At 40.8% G+C, this 23,073-nt stretch overlaps 2 protein-coding genes across 2 annotated transcripts in view; one reads left to right on the top strand and one right to left on the bottom strand.

Annotated features, from left to right (window-relative positions):
* Positions 1 to 3,398, bottom strand: part of LOC6589925 — a 33,591-nt gene extending 30,193 nt beyond the window's left edge. The window contains exon 1 of the mRNA XM_026985313.1: positions 3,193 to 3,398. Coding sequence (XP_026841114.1) covers positions 3,193 to 3,334 — 142 coding nt within the window. The 5' untranslated portion in view covers positions 3,335 to 3,398. The remainder of the gene's footprint in view (positions 1 to 3,192) is intronic.
* The window catches only part of LOC113565064, an 81,548-nt gene that overhangs the window by 5,416 nt on the left and 53,059 nt on the right, over positions 1 to 23,073 (top strand). The window lies entirely within an intron of this gene.

The raw sequence follows: 23,073 nt of genomic DNA, 5'->3' as shown, positions 1-23,073 counted from the left end.
TTTCCATGCCAATTGGCCAACAGCGAGGGAGGGGCGGTGGGTCATTTGTAGGCTTGTTTTTAGATGGTTATTTTTTTTTTTTTGGCTTTGTTCATGCCATAAGCAACACACATGAATGCCAGTTGTGGCCACTCGATGGTATGGCAACCCCTGTGGCACACACACACACATGGCACTGCCACTGCCACAATTTGGCCAAAAACGTTGGAACATTAAAATGCACTTGTTAACAAGTAATTTGTTGGTGGAATGGCAGATATTTGCTTATCGCAGCCATGAAATCACGGTCTGCCGTTTATCCGTTGAATATTTGATTAGATATATGTATGTAAGGACCTCGTTAGGGACCCTTTGACCTTTTTTCTTTGAACAGTAGCGGAGAAGAGGAGAGTGAAGGAGGGAATGGTGGAATAGTTTTTGTGTGTGTGGGAGAGCCTCTTGGGAGAACAAGTGCATTCTATCTTTTACAATTGAGATTGTAATCATTCGAAATGGTGTTATAAATAAGTCAAATCTTATGGATTGGCATTCCATTCCCCCTCAATGGATGTACTTTCGAGGGAGGATTACAAAGAGGATTACCCTTAGAACAGGCAACAGCGGCGGCAACAGCATCTGAAAGCACTTAGCTTCCCCCCACGCCTTGCCCCTGCCCCTCAATGAGAGCCAATGAGAGACCGAACAGTCCTGCCATACTCGATTCTCCCACTGAGAGAATTTAATCTTTATTACAGAGTCAAGTGAGCGTAGAGGGGGGGGGGGAGTGGAGCGTAACAGGCAGAAGTACTTGAAAATACTGTTAGATACGGACTCCGGACTCTGGCTCTGCCTTTGGGACGGGGAGGGGGACAGATCCCAGCCCATACCCCTCCCGCCGCAGCAGGCGGACAAAATCAATTTCAATCAAACAAATGCAACGTCGCGTTGCTCTCCGTCGGGGGAGTCACGGCGGAGACCGAAAACCACTCAAGTGAACCAATAAAAACATGAACCAAAATTAGAACAGAAAAACTTTTTTCCCTATATATAGGATAGCAGGGTACTCTGTGACTCTGCGAAAACTGAAAATGAATTGAATCTAACAAAATAATTGAGAATAATCGAATTTAAATCACATTTTCGGGCTGCGCGACACCCCTCTGATGACGATGACAATGACAATAATGATGATTGGTTGTTGCGAGAGGAGGGGGGGATGGTGTGACGAGGGGTGACGAGGCGAGAGGGAGTTCCCTCAACTGTGACATCATTACCACATGCTGCAATTTTATGGGCAGATCCGCGAGAGAGTCACAAAAAATAACTATAATTTTTATGAGATTTTTAAAGGGGATGTTTTTCACAAACAATGTACTTATTTCTTATTTTGATAATTTATTTATTTATAAAAAAAACATACATATATGTATATTTATTAGTGATATTTAAACACATTTTAGGGTCTTCGATTAACTAGTTTTAGTCACTCTTCTACCGTTTCCAGTGCTCCAATCATTTTTCAAGGTTTTCCATCGGCAGCAGTGCCGCATTGACATTTGAACCTTTTGCCTTTTCCCTTTGCTATTATTCTGTTTTCAATTACATCCCGAGTCAAAAAATGAAAACAACATTTCTGTCTGTTTTTCTGTTTTCTATTTTCCATTTCCCTTTGCAATTAACCCTGGAATCACTCAGTGAATGAATGACGGAGAACGAATGTGTTTGAGTTTTCGGATGCCAGATGTTGATGTTTGGCCCTGGAGAGGTTACGCCTTCGTTTACCTAATGGTACAAAAAAAAAAACTAAACATAATCATAGCTTGAGGTTCGATTCGGGGTTTTGGGGACAAACGAAACAACAAAACCCTTGCTGATGTGTTCTCTAATTTCCCCTTTTGAACGTCCATGAAATGTCATTATAAAACCCCTCGTGTGGTATATTTGATCCTTTAGTTTCGAATGAAAATTCATTTCATTAAATTCTTTAATTGGAATTCCGAGTCTCGAGAATCGACAATCACTGAAGCCCAACGATTGCATCCTACCCCCCACCCCCACCACCTCCATGCCCCTTGCATGCCAAAGTGTTAATATCTAAATTATTGTTGTTTTTGTTGCTGTTGCTGTGGCTTTTGCTGTTGTTTTTGTTGCAACAACCCTGCATTAAATTCAAAATATTTTCGACCGCTCATTTTTGTGCGGTTACGGTTAATGCTGCTGTTTATATTTCAATTGAGGTTTTCACGCAATTTGAAAATTAGTTTTGTTCTTCTTTTTGGTTTTTTTTTTTTAATACCCAGTAATTTTCGAGCAAAGGGGTTTGTTCTTTATAGCCATATTTAAAATAAATATACGGGTTTTAAATAGATTTAAACATAAATAACATGAAAATAAATATAAATTACTTAAAAATCGAATAAATTAAATTTAGGAAATTATTAAAAAGTAGGAAATAAATAAAGAAAAAATAAAGAGACTAAAATAGAAAGAATAGAATAAATCAAGGAAATAAATTTAATGGAAATATGAAAATATTTATTTTAAACGTGAAATATTAAAAATTATTAAATCAAATATTTTCATATTTTATATCTTCTAAAATATATAATAAAGACTAAATAAAGACCAAAGACTAAAATATAATATAATAAATATAAATACAATAAATATAAAATAATAATATATAATAAAATAATATAATAAAATATAAAGAATAGAATAAATCAAGGTAATAAATTTAAACGAAAAATGAAAATATTTAATTTAAATAAATATTTATTTTAAACATGAAATATTAAATATTATTAAATCAAATATTTTCATATTTTATTATTATTTATTTATTTTATTTATTTATATTTTTTTTGTTATTTCTGGGTTTATTCTACACCTCTTTTTTTGGTATCATTATATTCGGAATAAAGGCGATAAGTTCCGGGAATCAAACTTTGTAGATCCATAAATAATTATAGTATGATCTTTATCTTTATCTTTATCTATCGATTACACACTCGGAAGCTGAAAGATACGTTCTTTGGGTGATTTTCTAACTGTCTTTTAGAGATGGAAGCCCCTTTACAGGGTATCCCATTGTGGTTTCATTTCTACTCTCTCTTTTTCCACTTGATCTGCTACCGCGAGAGCAACTGTACATTTAGGAGAACTTTTGGGAGGCTAACAAAAATAGAAAGAGGAGAAAGAGGCAGCACTTACCTTCATCGGCGGTTGCCGGATGCTGTTCGGCCTCGACCGCATCCTGGAAGAGCATCAGAGCGGCAGTGGCCACAGCCAGGAAGAGGGCCAGCGGCATTTGCCGTGGGCCCGTAAGAACAGAGGAAAAACTATCCCTATCCATTTTCCAGGTGTATTTTTCCAGTTTCCAAACTTTGCTGTTGTACTCCTTTTTTATTACCTTTTAACTGTTTTCTTTTATCTGTACTTTCGCTTTTCTTGCTTTTCGTTTGGTTTTTCAATCAGTTTTTCTGTTTTTCTGGGGGGAGGGTTTTTCCAGTGTTTTTCCAGTGTTTCTCATAAGTTGTTTCCCAATGGAGGATCCGCTGTCCGCTGTTTCTCGTTCGTGTTGTTATTTTCGCTTGTTTTACTCATCTTTTCTCCACGGATTTGCTCGGCTTTTCAATACGGATTCGATTTTTTCCACCATTCGCTGACATACGCCACTGAAAGGAAAATGGGGGGAAACAAGAAAAACATTTTCACGAATTAGTTTTCATTTATGCAACCAAAGAGGAACAGAACATGCCACATGATGTAGCAAACATATTCGAATTGCAAATTGAATCAGGGACGAGAGGACGTGAGGGGACTCGCCCTCTCCAACGATCCATATATATTTTGGTGGTGTAAAGTGCATCATGTGGAGCAGATTCGGGGAAATGCTTGGGGGAAATCTGCATCTCCATCTACATACACATACACACGGACACATACACACGGACACATACACGGACACATACACGGACACATTCGGGAACGTGTTCAATCAAGTTTCCTTAATTACAAAGTGGAATTTTCATGCCAGAATCGCCAGAAATTCAAATTCGAAATGCAATTGAGAGGCGGGAACAGTGTGAGGAAGGGGGGGTAAATGGAGATGGATGGGGGAATGTGTGTGGATTCGATGTTTTGTTGAAGTTGTGTGAAGTAATTCCAATTCTAATTGAAAATGGAAGAAAATCGAATCCCATATAAATACATAATAAATAAATAAGTACATACATAAATAAATAAAAAATTAATAAATAATAAATAAATAAATACATAAAAAATAAATAAATAATCAATGATAAAAAAAATAATTAAATAAAAATATCCATAAAAAAATACATCAAAAATAAATAAATCATTAATAAATTAATTACTAAATTAAATAATTATATAAATTAAAAATAAATAATTCAAAATTGAATAAATTACTAAATGACAGTAAAATAACATTTTAAATTTGAGATATATATATGTATGTATAATTATTTATTATTTTTTATGTACATATTTATTTATTAGTGTTTGTATTTATTTATTTTGTTCTTTATCATTTATCATTTATTATTTATTTATTTACTTATTTTTGATGTATTTTTTTTTTAATTAAAAATAAAAAACTAAAAAAAATTAAGCATTAAAATTAAAAATTTAAACGTTAGATTGCAATAAAAAAGTAAATCAATCACGATTAAACAAATGTTTAATATTGAAAATCCACTTGCAAACATATTTAAATTATAGCACTAAAATATTTTTGTGATTAGCGCTTTAAATATAAGGCAAATAAATCAAAACAGATACAAGAATATCTAAAACTAAAAAAAAAATACCAAAATATTACTGTAACAAAACAAATAAAATCAATTGAATACATTTCGGTTGGAATTACTCCTTGGAGTGTAATTGTTCCGCAGTTAGGACCCCCTTCCTTTCAGCCCTTTTGGCAACTGAGAAGAAAAACACACACGTGTGTATTTGAAGCAGAAAAGATCCTTCGTAAAATCGTAATCCTTGCCATATCCCCTCCCCTCTGTCCAGAAAAATAGTACCCAATAAGTTTAATGATGTATACCCTCCACCTCCCCGTTTTAATGGGGAATGCAATATTTAAATGCATATTTAAGGAACCGCGTGGAACAGCCTTGGCCCCTGGGCCATATCATGGATAGGTTACAGTAGAGCCTCGACCAAAGGAAGCAGGCAGGGCAGGGCAGCGCAGGGCAGGGGGCAGGGGCAGGCCCTTCTCTTGATGTGTTTCAAGGGGCACCAGAGACTCGATGACGGTGTAAATAATAAGTGAATAAATATTTCATATATTTAACAAGAATTTGGGTAAGAAGAGGGAGAGAGGAAGGGAAACAAATAAAGTGCGTGAATTTGTTGTTTGCAGGAATGGAATGGAATGGAATATGGAGTACATTTGTTGTCAACCTTTCAACATTTCAGTCAAAACAAATTGACCTCAATTTATTATTAGCCCAAAGTGGGTGGGGGGGGGGAAGGTGATGATTTGGGGAGCAGGGAAAGTAAATGCACAGGAAAAGTAAAAGTCAGGGGGCACACCATAGGGTTCTAGGCCCTCCCTCTCTCACTCTCTCTGTCTCGCTTTGAGGTATGAAATATCCAACTTAATTCCAAGGTAAATGCAAAGATTTAAGTAATATCACTCTTCCTGCACGTCCTGCCCCCACCCCCTCCGTGGAAAACTTCCCTGCCCCCCATTCACCCTCCGACAAACACTTTCCCTCTCGTTTTTCTCTCATGTGTTACTTTTATGTGCTCTACTTTATTTTTCCCACCACTCTACCGGTTTTCTTGAACGCATTTTGTTTTTGGCCAAAAGCGGTGGAGTGGAGGGGTTCCTACAGGCTATTCTTCTAATATAAACACACAGAGGGGAAGAGGGGCAGAGAGGGGGACACATTGACACTTTTACGGGCATGCCCTCCCCTCCCCCCCTCCTTGAGCCCCTAGAAGGCGTGTTAAAGGTGAGAGAGGCGGCCACAAATTTCTTTATATTTCCATAGGAGCAGCAGAAGCAGTGCCAGGAGTGGTAGGGGGGGCAGCAGGCAGTGGCATAAAGTGGATACAATGCATGAGCTGCCATTCATAATATTACGCGAGACGTGGCAGATCCCTCCACCAGCCACTCCCCTCAGAGAAAGAGCGGAGTGAAGAGGCTACTGAAGAAGGAGCCACAAGAATTGGTAAATAAGGGAAAGCAAGGGAAAGCATGGAAAAGCAAGGAAAAGCAGACATTCTAGCCACTGCGTAACAGAGGAGCAAACTACACGTGTAGGCAAAGCAATCAACAAGCAGGATACGAGTCGAATGAGTAACATAAATAATAAAAGCCAAGAGTAGGAGCAGCAGGACGAGGAGGGGCAGGAGGAGAGGCAGAACACGAGCGGAGCAGCACAGGCAAAACGAGTAGTCGTAGAAGGAGGCTCAGACATTTGTATGAATGATGTCTGAGAGACCAGGACGAGGACGACGACGAGCACGAGCACGACGCATGAATGGCAAATGGCGAAACGGGTGAGTGACGAGTGGCAACTCCTGCCACCTGCCACCACCCATCCTCGCCCTTCCTCCGTCCTCCGTCCTGCCTTCTTCATGCAGCATGTTGCCACCTGAGTGGCAGGAGGCGGACAGCGCAGGTTGCCTGCTTATTTATGCTGTGCCTATTGCTGCCACTCGAGATTCGAGCCATGGGAGCCGGCCCTGCGACCCCAAAACATAACAGGACTCCAATTTAGAGGAGAGGAATGGAATGGAACGAAGTGGAATGGAACAAAATGAGTAAAATAATGGAAAATAACCTAATTGAAGGCACAGAACGACAGGAAAAATAGTGAAACGGAACAATGAGACAACAAGGGAATGGAATGGAATATGGTATTGGGAATATACAGTTATATATAGGTTAAATGGAATAGAAAATAATGGAATGGAACATTGTGGAATTAAACTAATGGAAGGAAACATAAAAGCAAATATAAAATAATATTTATGTATTATGTAAAACGGAATGGAATTGGGATAGAAAATTCAGAAGGCGCTGCACGATGAATGGGAGGCGGCTGACAGGTGAGCCCAGAGAGCGAGAGAGAGGGAAACAATAATGGAAACCTGTTGTTTGGGGAAATCTAATTTCCACACCCACACACGCACACACACACACAGGAGGCGAAGGAGAGACCCATAACTTATGGGAGGAGAAAGGAGCAACGTGGAGCACCCGGAATTCTCGAGTTCAGATGGTTATTTAATTTTTGGGGAAACGAAGTAATGGCCGGACGGACTGTGGAGCGCACTGCAGGTGTGAACGAATAACGAGTAATTGTTGCCAGGTGGAGAGAGGAGGAGGGGGGGAAAGCATTCCCCCACAGATAAGATATATCTTACGGGGTACTGGTGCTGTGTGTGTCTGTGTCTGTGTGTGGCTTATCTGGAACGAAAGGAAGAGGTGTGAAAGTGTGCCCCAGATAATCTCCGGCAGAGTTATGAATCATTTCGTACTGCTTTCCCTGCTTTAATCCGGCAACGTGGCAAGCTCTTTAAGGAGCAGAGAAATACAGGGATACAGATTTATGGGGGAAAAAGGTTCCACAAAAGTCTGCTCTCCGAGTTTTTCGCTACTTTTCAATTGATTTTCCTCCTTAGAGTTTTGCTTTGAATATTCCAGGGGGATGGCCTCCCCCCTGCTCCGTCTGTCTGCAAAAGCGTGGAATAAACGGGAAAATTCTTAGCCAATTTGCATAAGTGATTTGCTGTCTCTTGTCTTTTCTTTTGTATCTGTATCTGTGTCTGTATCTGTGTCTGTATCTGTGACGTCGCCTCCTACACCGCACCAAAGCACACTCTCTGATCTCTTCATTTTGCTTCCTGAGAGAGCGAGAGAAAGAGAGAGAGAGAGAGGTGTGTCCTGTCTGTCTTGTGTCTATCTGGGGCACACAGGTGAGGCACGTGTGCAGTGAGTAGGTGGTAGATGTGTATGTGCGACTGGCAACAACGTGACGCTTATAAATTTATGAAGAAAAACTCCAAAAAGAAGCAGAACTCCACGTGAAGTGCCATTGAGGGGGTGGGGGGGGTCCTGTCACATTGACAGAAGTGAATCGAGGCAGAGATTGAGTGGCAGAGAGGGGATGGCGGAGGGGGGAATGACAGACACTGCAGTAAGTGAAATTAATTAAAAAGGACGAATAGCGTTAGTCAAGGATTGTTGGCTGCTGCAAGGACCTCCAGCAGCAGCAGATGGATAGATGGATGGACTCCCGGAACACCCACCCACACAATGAATGGACAAAAAGATGTCAACACTTTGTTGAAGATGATGACATCGTCGTAGCGTTGCCTCCCTCCGTCCCTCCCTCCCTCCGTCCGTCTGTCGCAGTCATCCATTGTTGCAGCCATTGTTTCATGTTGCTCTTCTCATTGTCAGCCATGGTCCTTGTCCACCATGCCTCAGCCCCAGCCCCAACCCCAGCCACAGCCACAGCCACTGCCCCTGCTCTTGCTTCCCCTTGCCGCCCAACGCTGCTTATAAAGTGGCAAGAAGCTCCTTGCAGCCTGCCCGGAACGTGAGACGGCATTGTTAATAATAGAATGTTACTTCTATTTCTGTACCCCGCCACCCACCAGACACCCCCTCTCTCTTGGCTTTCTTTGCAGCAAAGGAATCTCATTTCTCGCTTCTTTATTTTCCTTCCACTTGAGAATTTCTCTTTGAAACAGAGCTCTTCCCACCATCTTTTCGCTGGAAAACTCAACATTTCCCTCAAGAAGTGGCCATGGGGGCGTCGCTCATTTAAATAATGGCATTTAATATTTGATTTCCCCTTTTTTTGCAAATATTTCCTTAAAGGTAAAGTGCAATACAATCCTTTTTCCCTCTTAAATTTGATGTAAACTGCAGCAGGTTTTCTTTTGTTTTCCCTGCTAATTGGAAATTGGCTGCATTGTTCTCTGACTTTCACCTGCTGGGAAAACTCTTCAATTACAAAATTCTGTCAAATGGAAAACTGGCATACCTCTGGGGGCGGTGGTTGGGGGTGGGGCATGCACACAATTTTCCCAAAATATTTGGACACTCTTTAGGGCATATTTTCATGAATATACATATTTTTATTTCACTTAATAAATATCAAAAGCAAATAAAATCAAGTCAATTTTCCGACCGCCAGGAAAACAAACCCGGTTTTCCCTCTCACATTTTTTCCGAAAATTTTTCATTTTCATTTACGATTTTTGTTTTGTTTTAATTAAAAGTCAAAAAAAGGAAGGGACATGCCTGGATATGGGTGTAAACGGATTCCCCTGTGTGTGGCATGGAAAATGGAAAAGGCAGTGTGATCCCAAAGCTCGTAAAATTTCAATGTCAACAATTTTGCCCCCCCTTGCGTGTGGGTACGCCTCTATATGTATCTGCATCTGCACCTCTATGCAATAGATACATATACATAAACGGGATCCTGTATCTATGACAAAAAATTGTTTATTTAATGGAGTCCCCGCCCCCACCACAAACCTGGATTTTGTTTACTTTTTCCCATTCTTCTTCTTTTTTTAATGTTGTAAAAAAAAACACAAGGAAAAAGGTGTAAAAAGGTTTAATGGCAGAGAAATGGAGAATAGCGGGTACCGTGTAAAAAATAAAAATATCCCATAAATCATCATAATTTTTTCCTGATTTTTGAATGTTGAATATTATTAAAAATAAACATAAAAAAATAAATAAACATTATAAAAAAAATCCATAATTAATTTTATTATTTATTTCTTTCTAATGATAATTTTTGCCGCCTTTCATCCTATATATATTTTATAAATATATACATATTTTTTTTTTAAATAATCGGGCATAAAATTTGAAAGGAAAGCCCATTATTTTTCACAACTTTTACTGGGCTTCCGATGATACGAAAAAACACTAAAAGAAGCTCAGATAAAGATTGATTTTAGTCGATTAAAAAAGTGAGATACAATGGGTATCCAATGACTAAACAGCTTCGAAGCAGCCACTCTTCCATGAATCTCTGATCTCTGAAGATCACAGACATCCCTTTGCCGCGCATTCGCTTTTTTTTCCAGGGTAAAATCAGTACAGAAGCCGATAAACTCGTGGGATATTTGTCGAGCGGAGCAAAGCAGAGCAGTGCCGCGTAACGAGTCAAAAGGCGCATCAGGAACACGAACACAGACACACAGACACACAAAGAGAGAGAGAGAGAGAGAGAGAGAGGGAAAATACAGCCACAGCCACAGAGGAAGTCCCAGTCCCAGTCGGCCCTTTGCCACACATATCCTTGGCACATTTCATAGGGATAACAAATGCCGGGAAAATTATTTTCAAATGTGCCGCCAGAGAGAATGGAGGGAGATGGTGGTGGGGGAGGGGGAGAGGCTGGGTGCATGGCTTTCCCTTTCAGGCATTGGGAGCATAGCGCCACAACAGCACACGCAAGGGTTAAGGCATGTTTCATTTTCCCAAAGTGACGGGAGGGAGGGGGGAGAATGGAAGGGGGCGGGTGTGAAGTTTACTTTGATGCGGCGCGTTTTCTTTTGGTTAAAAGAGAGCAGGGACAGAGGGCAGGGGGGGTGGCAAGAACGATAGGAAGCGTCTCTCTGTAGTCCCTTTTCTCTACATTTCTCTCTCCCTCTCTCTCTGTGTGTGTGTGTGTGCGTTAATTGGCGGTCTATGCGTTTATGCAGATGTATCTGTGTATTTGCACAGCTGATGGTTGACGGCAGGATGGTCTCCTGCCGGTCCCCATACCCCTCCCCTCCCCCGCGGCAGACACCTGTCCCGTTAATTGGCTTTGCCGCAAATTTAATTGGATTTCTTCGCACTTTATCTTTGAATATTTTTTTCTTGCTTTTTATTAGCCTTTTTAATTACCATAAAAGTCAAACTTCAAACTTCAAATTGAAGCTGCAATCGCATGCACAAAATAATGATTTTTCCCATCTTATCTTAAGGAAAAGTTTTACAAAAAGTTGTTGCGCATCTTTTAGCGTGTAACTTTTCCATTCATTGCAAAGCTCTCTCGTTTGAGACAACTACCAATAAATAGGTGCCGCTTGAAAATAAATACTACTAATAATATTAAATTAATATATTTATTCATATTTCAAAAATATATATTTAAACGATAATAATGAAAATATTTCATCGAAATAAGAAATCAAGTCAATTTATATATGAAACGAGAATTTTATGTATTAGATATATTTATTTTATTTATGCAAAATATATATTATTAATGTGAAATATTTGTCTTTTAAAGGTGAAATATATTTAATTTAAATCTGAAATATATTTATTTTAATAGCGAAATACATATTTAATTTTCTTGCATTTATTTTTTGTTTTTTAATTAATTATTATTATTTATTTTAAAAATTTAATTGTTAAAATTATTAATTATTTTAAATATTTTAATTACTATTCATTGAAATTGATTTAAATCAAATATTTGTATATTTTTGTCAAAATGTAAATGAAAACATTTTCGTTTTACAATTTTCCACTGTGGGAGCAAAACTATTGTTCTACATTTTTTAATTTTGTATGCATTTATATTTCGTTTAATTTATGAAATTAATCAGAATCCTTAAAAAAAAAAGCATTTTTCCACCGAACAAATATTTCCAGCCCATTGAACTGTAAGTTTTTTCCTTTTAGCCATCATTAATTTCAAAATGCAAATTCCAAAAAATTATAATTTTCATATATTATATGTGAGAAATCCTTTTTTGTTTCATTCCGCCCCCCGCCCTATGATAACACTGATAGTTTCAGTGAATCAGAGGCTATATTTAGTATATAGCCAGATATTCCTGTGATATCTGTCCCTCCCACTCGCTCGCTCTCTGGGAGCTGGTGCTGTCCGGCGACAAATGTAAATTTCACTCCACTAAATCTAGAGTTAGTTAAGCTTACTAAGCTTGTCACGCGATCTTAATTGGGGAGAGTCTCTCCTCCTCTATGTCGAAAGAGTAAGGGCGAAAAAGCATTGCGTAAGCCCTGAAGAGGGGGAGGGGGGAGGGTGGAGGAGACAGCGCAGACATAGACCACTTTTGGAGCAAAGGGCCAGCCAGCGAGCCAGCCGGGCACTTTATGGCCATAATGGAAAGTGCCATTGAGTGTCGCTGCAGCTCCCTCCCTTCCAGCCACCCCTCCCCGAAGGACCACCTGCTGACGGTCACACCCACCTTGCCGCCCCCTTAATGGGGATTAACTTTAACCAAAACAACATTTTTCCCCCTTTTCTTTTTTTACTTTTGAGTTTTTGTGTGCGTTTGCGGCTCCTAAGCGAGGCCACGCATACATACGTGCATACGGCGGGGGAGGGGGTATGCAAGGGGAGAGGAGAGCACAACAGAGAGCAGGCTCTGGGACACGCACAGGGCAAAAACATTTTTTCATCGTTAGAGGAGGAGCTGCTGCTGCTGCCGCCTCACAAAGAAGACAAAAACGCAGGCAAAAACCGCCTGCAAAAATCATTCATCCCCCTTTTGCTCCCCCTTCTGCTGTTCCCCCTTTCTGCTGCTCCCCAACTGTTGACCAGCAGCCCTACGGACAGGCCACAACTAATACAAAATGGGCCACGGGAAGGCCTAAACAAGACGGCAGTACCCAAGGGAAGAGAGGGGGGATCATGAGATGCCATTTTTTAACCACAGATCCATAGATCATATCCTGGTTCAACAGTTCCTAATCCACTGCAAATGCATCTACTTAACGTGGCACCCTCCTACCCGTCTTCCTGCCACATGTTGCAACAGACATTAAGCCACACACCCATTGGACGTCCAATAATTGTCTCTTCCACTGAATAATGCATAAATAATGCAGAAACAAAGACGCCAGGGGTGGAATGGGGGGTACATTAAGGGGAGGGTGATGGTGAGGAGGAGGAGGGTGCCTGCCAAAGGGGTAAAAGTGGATTTGTCGACCAACAAAGTGAGAAAACCGCAACGGAGCGGCATAAAAAATGCATAAAACGAGGACAGAATAAAGTCATAAAGTAAAAGATTGTCGACAGCCCAGGGGGGCAGGGTAGGGGCATGGCTACAGGGAGAGCGTCCTGTGTGTGTGTCTGTGTGTGTGAGTGCGAGTTGTTGTTAGGTCTTGGCTGGGGCCTTGTTTGAGGTCTCAATAGGTCATAATTCACGCCTAGTCGCCGTCGCCGTCGCCGCTCCCCTCTGCAGGGAGCCACAAAAGGGGTGCGTGGGTGTTCTAGCGGCGCCACAGAGGGGGGGACGGGGAGGGGGAACGTGGCACTCAACTTAGTTGTTTATACAAAAGCCCCAGGAAAAGAACTGCACTCTGCTTCAGAGGATTACGAAAGGAAAGGCGGAGTTTTGTAGAGGAAAAACGGGGAAGAGATTGAAGATGGACACATTTCAAGGCTTCCCAAAGAAGAAATGTGACCAGAATTCACGGATTCCGTTATCATAGATCATATATCTTTATATATCCCTTTCTCTCTATTTTCGAGCTCAGATATTTTTTGTTTGATCAGATTTCCATTCCATAAAAAAAGGAAATTTAATCCGGCTTCAGCAGCACCCTTTGGCCCCGCACGCGTTCTATATTTTAGTCCCCAACAAAATGCCAATTAAGATGCATCCTTAAAAACTACCGTCTAGTGTACAGAGGTCCATCCACGTGTCCGACATTTGGCTTCAATAAAAAGCCAACAAAAACCAGAAATCGTGTCGCGATAAAATCTAAAGTTAGAAAAACCCCAAAAACTACCGAAATTGAAACCGAAAAACCAATAAACAAAAATCTGATGAAACGCAAACGCATTAAAGTCGGCGTCGGCGTCGGGTGCGGGCTATAATGCAATTATTTCTACATATATATTCTGTTCCTACGAAATCGCAGCAGAAACGAGTCGAAGCCAATTTCGAGTGGGGAAAATTGCGTGCCAAAAGGGAAGAAAATTTATTTGTGGGGGGCGGAAAACAGGACGAAAACGGAAAACGGAATTAAACACGAAACGAGGAGCTCCTCGTTGAAGGTTTTAGGTTTCAGGGCCGTGCTCCATAAAAAAGTCGGAATTATGCTCCATAATAAAAAGTTATGACTGTAAAATTTTTTTAATTGCACATTTGGGAGTTTTTTGGTTTTTGTTTTTGTTTATTTAATTTGAAATTTTCCACTGCCCCCCCTTACTGAATCGTTGCCACACATTTGTCAATATTCCAGACACAAATCCGAGAATGACAAAGTTTTTGCCTCAATTGCGGTTGAGAAATCCAAAAGTTAAATACTTAGAAACAAAAAACAGCTGCAAATAAATTTCTTTTGCAAAAGTAATGTCTGTCTTTGCTGTGACGAGGGGGGAGGAGGTGGGGGGGGATCTGCTTATGTAAGCGGAGATTCGCTGGGAAATTCGATCGACTGTCTAGAAGGAATGTTTGTGTTTATAGGCCAGGGGCCAGGCTTCGATTGGAAATATTTGTGGGCTGAGTTTTGTTTTGGATTAAAGATGAGGGTAGATTCATTGATGATCAATGTCTGATGGAAGTTCCAGGGGAAGACCTACTGGGTCTCTATTTTTGATATATTTTTAAAGCCCATGTCCCAATGGAAATTCCCTCTCCTTCTCCGCCTTCTCCTTCTGACATCTGTCATACATCTGCATTCGTTAGCGGCAAAGAGGCGAGGGGCAGGGGAACTCCTGCTGGGGTCGCAGGCTAATTTGCTTCTCTTTTGCTTTTAATCTTTTCGAGTAAATTTACAAATTAATTAAAACAACAAAGAGACAAAAAACAAACCGAAACGCGTTAAACGGCAAGTAAAAGGAACAGAGAGAGGGAGAGAGAGAGAGAGGGAGAGAAAGAGGACGAGGATGAGCAACAGTCGCGGGGCCAACAGTCACAAATATTTAAAAAAGCAGAAAGCAAAAAAAGGAAAGAAAAACGAGAGAGAGACACACATACACAAAGGCAGACGCACACACACACACACACACACACCAACAGAGAGACAGTGGGAAAACAAAAAAAAACACACAAAATTAAGGCACTAAAAACAGAAGCTAACAAAAGCAAAAACTCCGCAAAAACAACAAATGTCAAGGCAAAAAAAAACAACAAAAAAACACAGTAGTTGAAAAGGCAACAACAAAGGGGATTTGGAATGGTAGAGTGTGGGAGGTGTTTTTTTTTCGGTGGGGAAATGGGACTTCCCTCTCTCCTGGTCCTTTTAGAGTAAATGAAGGGACGGGCACCGCAACAACAACAACAGTGAAAATAAGGAAGGAACGAATGCTGCTGCAACTTTTGATACCCTTGCAGAGAGCCCCAGCCCATTCCAGCCTTCAACAGAGCCACGAAGAAGCACTTTGAAAGTGAGCATTTTTAAGGTATTTTCTATCGATTCTGATGCGATCGCATCACAGGGTAGCAGGGAGCGACCCGGACGAACCCGTCGGCAAATGTAAAAAAGTCAAAAGTGGCAAAAAGTTGACGATGGCTCCCAGAGCAGGAGCAGGAGCAGCAGGGGGGAAGGCGGAGACGTTGGAGCTGGCCTTTTGTGGCTGTTTTTGTTGCCGCGGGAGGGGTGGCAAAGGAAATAATAATAATAATAAAAGTGGAAGCTCAAGGCAGCAAGGGGGGGAAGGGGGGACGGTGGAACGGGAGTTGGGTTCTAGGCGGAGAGAGTAAATTATAAATTAACGCTGCAGGCGGCAGGCGCGAGGTCAATGTGGTGGCTTCTCCCCACCTCCTGCCCGGCTGCTTCAGTCACTGCCTCTGCCTGTGCGCCCCCTGCCCCAACCCCCTCTCTGCTCTTTGACACACGCATGAGACCAGTTCTCTGTCTCCTTTTCGCGTGCAAACCAAAATAAAATAAAATAAAACGAGAGAGAGAGAGACAGAGAGAGAACACAAACACAATCCACACAAAAGGGAAGCACGGGCACGCGGCGTCCCCCTACCACCGACCGCTGACCGCAACGACATAACGAGAGAGCAAGCAGGACCCGCCATGGAGTGGGAGAGGGGGAGAGTGAGAGTCACCCAGTCACCCTGGTAGCGGGAGTGGGAGTGGGAGAACGTGGACAAGTGGTTCAATTGGCGTCGCTCGCTGGCGATAGTTCTGGCAGGAGGGGGATAGAGAGAGCTACAGCGTCCGTAGCGGAGTTGAAGTGCAGTCGGGATGGGGGGAGGGGGGAGTACTGAAGGGAAGACGACATGATAATTGAAAATAAGTTCGAGATTTGGGAAGAGCTTAAGGGCTGGAACAAGAGCAGAAAACCACTTTCTAGTGGATAAAGTTAGCCAGGAGTAGAGGGAGAGAGAGAGGAGTGGGGTGGGGAGAGGAACGATTCCATTTAGAGAGGGCGATACAGAATGGGTTTATGTTTAAGACTTCCTTTCTTAAGTTCTACAATGGGTTTTGGGGTTTTCGTTCAAATTTACAAAAAAAATGTCCTTTAAAGTAAGAGTTTATTATGGAATGGAATTTTATTCCATGTGTAGCTTGAAGGAAATCTCTTCGGGGAATATCTGAAAGGTATGTACTAGAGCTATGGATATTCCTGATACTCCACCTCGGTGGAGTTTTCACTTCCTTTTATTTGTAATTTTTTTCGTAATTATTTTCCATGTTTCGCCCACAAACCAGGGGTCGGCTCGGTTCAGGGGTTGCACTTTGGTGGAGGGGTGTCCACAGGAGGAGGCAGCAGCAGCAGGAAACTGGCCAACATATCATCCGTTGAACCAAACGCATGACAAATATGCGAGAAACATGAACATGAGGCCGGGGGCGGACCCACTGGACACGACAGGCCCCCTGGAGGTGTGAGGGGGTGGACTGGGGCTTGGGGTTAATCAGGAGAGGGACTCTCCCTGGACACGCGTGCACAATTAAAAATTTCATTGACTCGCAACATGGACATGAGCGGACATCCGCTCCGGGCCGAGAGGCAGGGATCCTTGGGGCAGGGTCTGGGCTCTGGGTTTCATACATAAATTAATGCTTAGTTTTGTGGCGCCGCTTCTGTCGGGATTTGTATGTTGCGGGGAGGGGTGTGGGGGGGTGTATGCAAATTACTTTGTTATTTAATCCTTTTGTGTAATCCGCTGGGCATCCTGTTTGATCCTGGGCACTGTGGCATGCCCCAAGGGGGACTGTAGCGACTCAATTCAATTGCGGCTCTCTTTTTTTTGTTTTTTTTTTAAACACTGACACTCGGTCACACGCGGCGGCCTGTGGCAGCCATAACCATACCGCCACTTGGAACAGCAAGGAGCAGGGACACAACACGGCACTGCCGCAAAGAGCTGGCTTTTTGTTTTTCTTCACGAAGAACAAACGGAGCGACGCGACGCACTCGGAGGCGCAACACGATGGCACCGACGACGACGACGTGGAGGTGGTGGACAACGAAGCTGCCGCTTAACCATCAATCAGAAACTGGGCCTTAAATGGAGCTTAAATGGAGCTCTGGGGTCAATCTATGGTTTTCTCATTCACATGCAAATCTATGCCACACTTTTCTTGCAACGCAACACCGACGATGCACGTAACGAACGACGACGACGATGACGACTTTGACGCTTTTTTCGGGAACGACGGAACGGAACTCTCGCGCGCTTCGCACCGCTTCAAAGTACCGCAAACGTTTGAATCGACTGAACTCATGAATCGTGGGCCGAGGCACGAATCAATGCAACGTTTTTGTGGATTGTGGATGCCATTGCGGTGTGGAACGAATGACCAGCCAACAGAGAGCGAGAGAGAGCGAGAGAAAGATCGCGTGCGCATGCGCATTTGTGCTGTTAACGATTCGGAGTCGCTGTTAAAATTCAAAATTATTTTTCGATGGTCTAGAAATGTACGAGAATTCGGGATATATATTCTGTAATTTCCCTTTTTAAATGGTTTTCCATTGAATAGGTTTTGGGCACACATTCCAAATGGGTTCCACAAGCCAAAGTCGCTCTCTCGCTTATTATTTGTACGCTCTCCGCTCTCTGGCTGTTACGCTAACAGAAAGGGGAAACCATCGAATGGAACCAACTGTTAAATTTCTGAGTAAATTTCCAAAGTAAATGCTAAATTTCGGACTAAAGCGATCCACAAGAGAGCGAATGAAAGCGGGGCAGAAGTAAGATTCGCTCCAAACATTCGCGGCATAAAATATCAGAAAAGAGAGCCAGCAAAAACCTTCAAAACTGACCTACAGAACATCAATCAATGAAACGTTCAACGGAAACCACAAACCGCAGACCCCAAAGACCTAAACCCCAAAACAGAACCAAGGAATAACTGATTTAAAGATTTTATCAAGTATTAAACAATTTGTGATTAAATTTTAATGGCAGCAAATGGCGGAAAATGTAAGGCAATCAATTTAATTACTGGAAAAAGTGATATATTTATAAGTAATCCCCTGCCAAAGAACTGGGGAATTAACTCTTTATAAAAAGTAAAAAGAAGATTATACATACATATATAAAAAATAAATGCAAAAAATTATGGAAAAAGAAACATTGAAAACATTTAATTCTGTGGACCAGATAAAAGCGAGTGAGTGCTCCCTTTATTTAATCGGAAAATCTGGCCAAAGTTCCTCTCGTTCGGTCAGCGATAAGATCAGAGAGATCGGATTCTTTCTTTGTTTTATCTTTCAAGGGAGAAATGGCAAAAAGTACTCGGCGTAACATCACATTTTAATACCAATTAGGATACTTTTTTGTGCAGGAGAATGCCATGCGAATGCGAATGAATGAGTGCAAGTAGAAGGCAGAAGAAGTGCAGAAGACCAAACAAAAGGAAGAGGAACCTGTTCACCTGGACAGAGAGCATGAGAGCATGGGGGCATGAGGGCACAGGCACAGGTAGCAGAGTAGAAGAGAGCCTTTAATATAGTGGACTTTAAGATACCCATTGCTTGGGGTCGCTTTGGGGATGGGAAGAGAGACAAATTAAAGGTTCTACAAGCTTAGAGAATCAACTTTTATCCCTGGGAGATCCGTATATTTAAAAATTGTGGATACCACACACAAAATTTGTTCCCTTTTTTTGGCTCCATCTCCGAAAATCTTTGATATTGAATATAGGGTATATACAGAGGGTATTCAAAATTAAAACTAAATAAAGAAAAGAAGATGCAAAAACAGTGGCAGTGGCAGTGGCAGCATCACAGCGTAGTTGAAAGATTAAAATCAGAATCAACGTAAACAGCAGTCGGCAGGAGACAGAGCGAGAGAGAGAGAGAGAGAGAGAGAGAGAGAAAATAATGCAAATTCAGATGAGTATCGTATCAAAAAGTTGAAGTTGAATTGTGGACAGAATTAAGGGTCCAGGGAGAGAGAGTGGAGAGGCAGCAGCAGGACAAATGCTCACTGAACAGAGAATAGAGGAGAATGACGCCCTATGATGGGGCACACAGCAGCACGGCACGTCAGGGCAGGCGGTCATTCATCAGTGGGCAAGCGGATGGGTCCATTACACGGCACAAAACAGGATTTTTTTTGAGGGGAAGGGAGAGGCTGCCGGGGAACCCCTGAATAGACGGGTGGAAAGGTCAACGAACTATACACAAAAATATACATTTCTATAGATGGGCGAATGGAGATATACAAGAACTCTGTGGAGGGAAGAGGCAACGCAAAGAAATATGAGAGAATGCAAGGATAAGATCAGAAGAGGACAGCCAGGCATCGTAACTGGGGCCTGAAATCAAAAGATTATCAATTGAACAAAAATTACATAAAATAAATATTTAAAATGCAACAATTTAGTGGATAAATTCCCTGTTTAAATTAAATAAGAATTATATTTTAAGCCATACAAAATAAAGTCTAATTCCCTGATTATTCTATAATTTTATAAGACATTTAAATGTGAAATAAATACCATTCCACCTGACTATAATCCTCGATCTACTTTCTCTCAGTGCATAAGAGTGGAACAGTTTGAGTGCCGAGTCCTGACTCCTGAGTCGCCCGCCTCGACAGTAGAACAACAAAATTAAGTCAGACATTTAGTTTGGATTGTGGCGGAGTGGAGGAGAGGGGAGTCGAAAGTCGAGCATTTCAGGCAGCTTAAATTGTGTGTGTTTTTTTCTCTCTGCATTTCCATCTCTCTCTGTCCCTCCTATTGTTGTGCCGCCGCATCATCCGTCCGTCCGCTGCTTCTGGGTTTCAGGAGGGTTTTTTTTTTGTTTTTTTGTTTTTTCTTGGATTATGCCTCACTTTGGGGTCAGAAGTTGACACGCCCAGGCATTTGCATAGGAATATACAACACAAAAGAAATCTCGAAATCTTGAGACTCTAATTCCCAAAAAAAAAAAAAAAACACAAACGATTCAATGAGTGCGCTCTGGGTTCTCTGGCGGAATATCAAAGCCGGAAAACTGGTAAAACTGTATCAGAAATGTCGTCCTTAAAGTGTCCTTTTTCGGCTACCTAGCCATAATCTGCATTCGAATTTCATCGCAAGACAGACATCGCACCTGTTACGCGCCCTGAGCCCAGAGTTCTGTTCGGGTTACACACTTTTTTCTGTCTGGAGGTGGATTTGGTGCTGCTTCTGGTTCTGGTTTTTCCAGGCCTGGCGCTTGATTTTATGACCCTCATTAAATGCGCTCACGGGTCGCAGGTCGCAGGTTATTTCGCGTTCGCTGCTTGGAAAAAACTCCATTCAGTTGGACACAGTTTTCCCTGCCTCTCTCTCTCTCCTTTACCATTTTCCATCTTTCGTTTACCTTTTGTTCCCGCTGTAGGGTGCCTCCTGCCTGAAATGGGTTCTTCGAACCGGGATTTGTTCGAATTGTCTCGAGAGGCGAAAGGGCGACTCCCTGGCCAAGACAAATGGCCTGTGTAATGGATCAGTGGAATAATCATCTAACAATGTGTTCAATCGAGCTACGGATCCCGCTAATGGGTTGAGGTTCTTTTCTATCTCTCTTTCAATGCATTGAGAACTAGTTCACGGGTTAAGGGCTCTTAAAGGAGGATAATAAATTAAGCGGGCATTGCCAAGGCTGAAATGAATAGAAAAGAATGTCTTTCAATTGGAACTAGCAGCCAGAAAAAATTCTTAAACGGAAAGAACTACTAGACAAACTGTTTCAACTACCACTGTTTGTATTTTGGCCCATAATATTGGAATATTTGGGATCTACATACATATACTATGCATGTGAGGCGCACAGAGGCTTTCCATACGATTGTATCCTTTCAGTTATGGGTAATGCGCAACTCATTCGTCGGTTCAAACGATCTGGCTACCAATTTACTATTCTACCAGCTTTCTACACTTATTATTTTTTTCAACTAACCTTGACAATTTTTCAAGACATTTTATTTTTATTTATTTATTATATTTATTATTTATTATTTATTCTTTAGTTTTTTTTTTTTAATTTTTATATTTAAAAAAAGTTTTTAAAGCTTAACAAAGCTTTTTCTTCAGCGGATGAATGGGCGACGAATTTTAAGCGGGATTGATGTTGTTTAATGAATTTTTATTTGAGAAAGAGACAGCAGTACGTAGTGATAGATACAGAGAAAGACAAAGACAAAGACTGTGGTGGCTGTGTGAACCAGTGGCGGGGGACGGGGGCGTGGGGCATGCTCTTAGAGGTCATAAAAAGGGTTCACAGACGATTTGCTCGAATTAATTGCACTGCCATTAACGTAGCGACGCGGAACAGTGAAATTGGAGAAGAAGGAAGGAAGAAAGCGTGGCATACCCCACCCCCCCACACAGTACTAACCCCCTTAAAACCCTAAAACCCTGTTTTTCACATTAAATTGAGTTGAAATTTTTGGCGGAAATTTGTTTTTGCATACCCTTTCGCTTTGTAGTGTGAGGGTGTTATGATTATTAGAGGAAGGACGAACGTATCTTTCGAGCTATGCCATAGAGAATTATTTCTGAAGGAATATCTTGGCGCTCTTGCGGAAACAAATTCTCCATATTTTACATATATTTTTTACATAAAAGCATCACTCATAAAATAAGATTAAAATAAATAGAAAAATATTAAATATAATAAAATAAAAAATTAAAAATAATAAAAAAAATATAAATAAATAAATCAAATTTAATAAAAATAATAAAATGAATAACAAAAAAAATGAAATAAAAAATAAATATAATGAATAAAAAATAGAAATATAATAATAAAATGAATAAAGAAAAATTTAAATTACAAAAAATTAACCAAAAATAAATATATGTAATTAAAAAAATATATATAATTAAATAAAAGGTAAAATAATATGAAATACAAATTTTATTAATTAGATTGTGATCATAAATAAAATTAATTAAAATAAATACATGAAATTAAATAAAAATAATTAAAATAAAATTCAACTACCCTTTTGTTTCCTCAAATAACAGAATCATAAGTATATTGTATTTATTTTTCATTTGGTTCCGAATGGGATGACTATATCATGTAGATACCGAAAGAAAAATACATCCTTGAGGGTATAGACGAAATTTCCCATGAATTGCAGAATAATATTTGTGTATTTTACATGTACCTTTTTTGTTGTTGTTTCTTTTATTTTGTGATGCGGAAATGTGATTTCAATTTTGGGATATACAAATGCGAAGCAACAGGTTCTTAGAAGTGTGTGTGGCCTGAGGGGGGGTTCTGTTTTATTAATTAAACCCGAAATTCCCCGCTCATCCAACGGAACGTTTTTTTAACCCGTTTTTAAAGATTGAAATTTTGCAGAGCTCGTACGAGTATTTGAATAAAGTTCATTAGGATTTTTTGTTGGTCTTTAATCTCCCATTTATTCATGGATATATCTTCATTAAAAGTTGTGTACAAATTGTGGGAGATTTCCAGATGCATATCTCTGGGATATCATTAGCGGAAGAACAAATTTTGTATCTAGATATCATTAGAGGGCGATACAAATCCAAGAACAAGATCTCTGGCCAATTTATAGGCGGCTTCTGCACCTAAACTATCATTAGTGGGGGCAGAGAAAACACCTAAAGATTTTACTAATTAAAGTTCGGATAGCGCTCCCTCCCGCTCCTCCTAACCCTTTCTCAGAGATGGCTTCCACAAATCAATTGATGGATAT

Source organism: Drosophila persimilis, unplaced genomic scaffold (genome assembly GCF_003286085.1).
Source record: "Drosophila persimilis strain 14011-0111.01,24,50 unplaced genomic scaffold, DperRS2 tig00000002-arrow-pilon, whole genome shotgun sequence".
Classification (NCBI taxonomy): domain Eukaryota; kingdom Metazoa; phylum Arthropoda; class Insecta; order Diptera; family Drosophilidae; genus Drosophila; species Drosophila persimilis.
The sequence above is the reverse complement of the archived record's forward strand: the minus strand, read 5'-3'. Positions and strand labels throughout refer to the sequence as shown.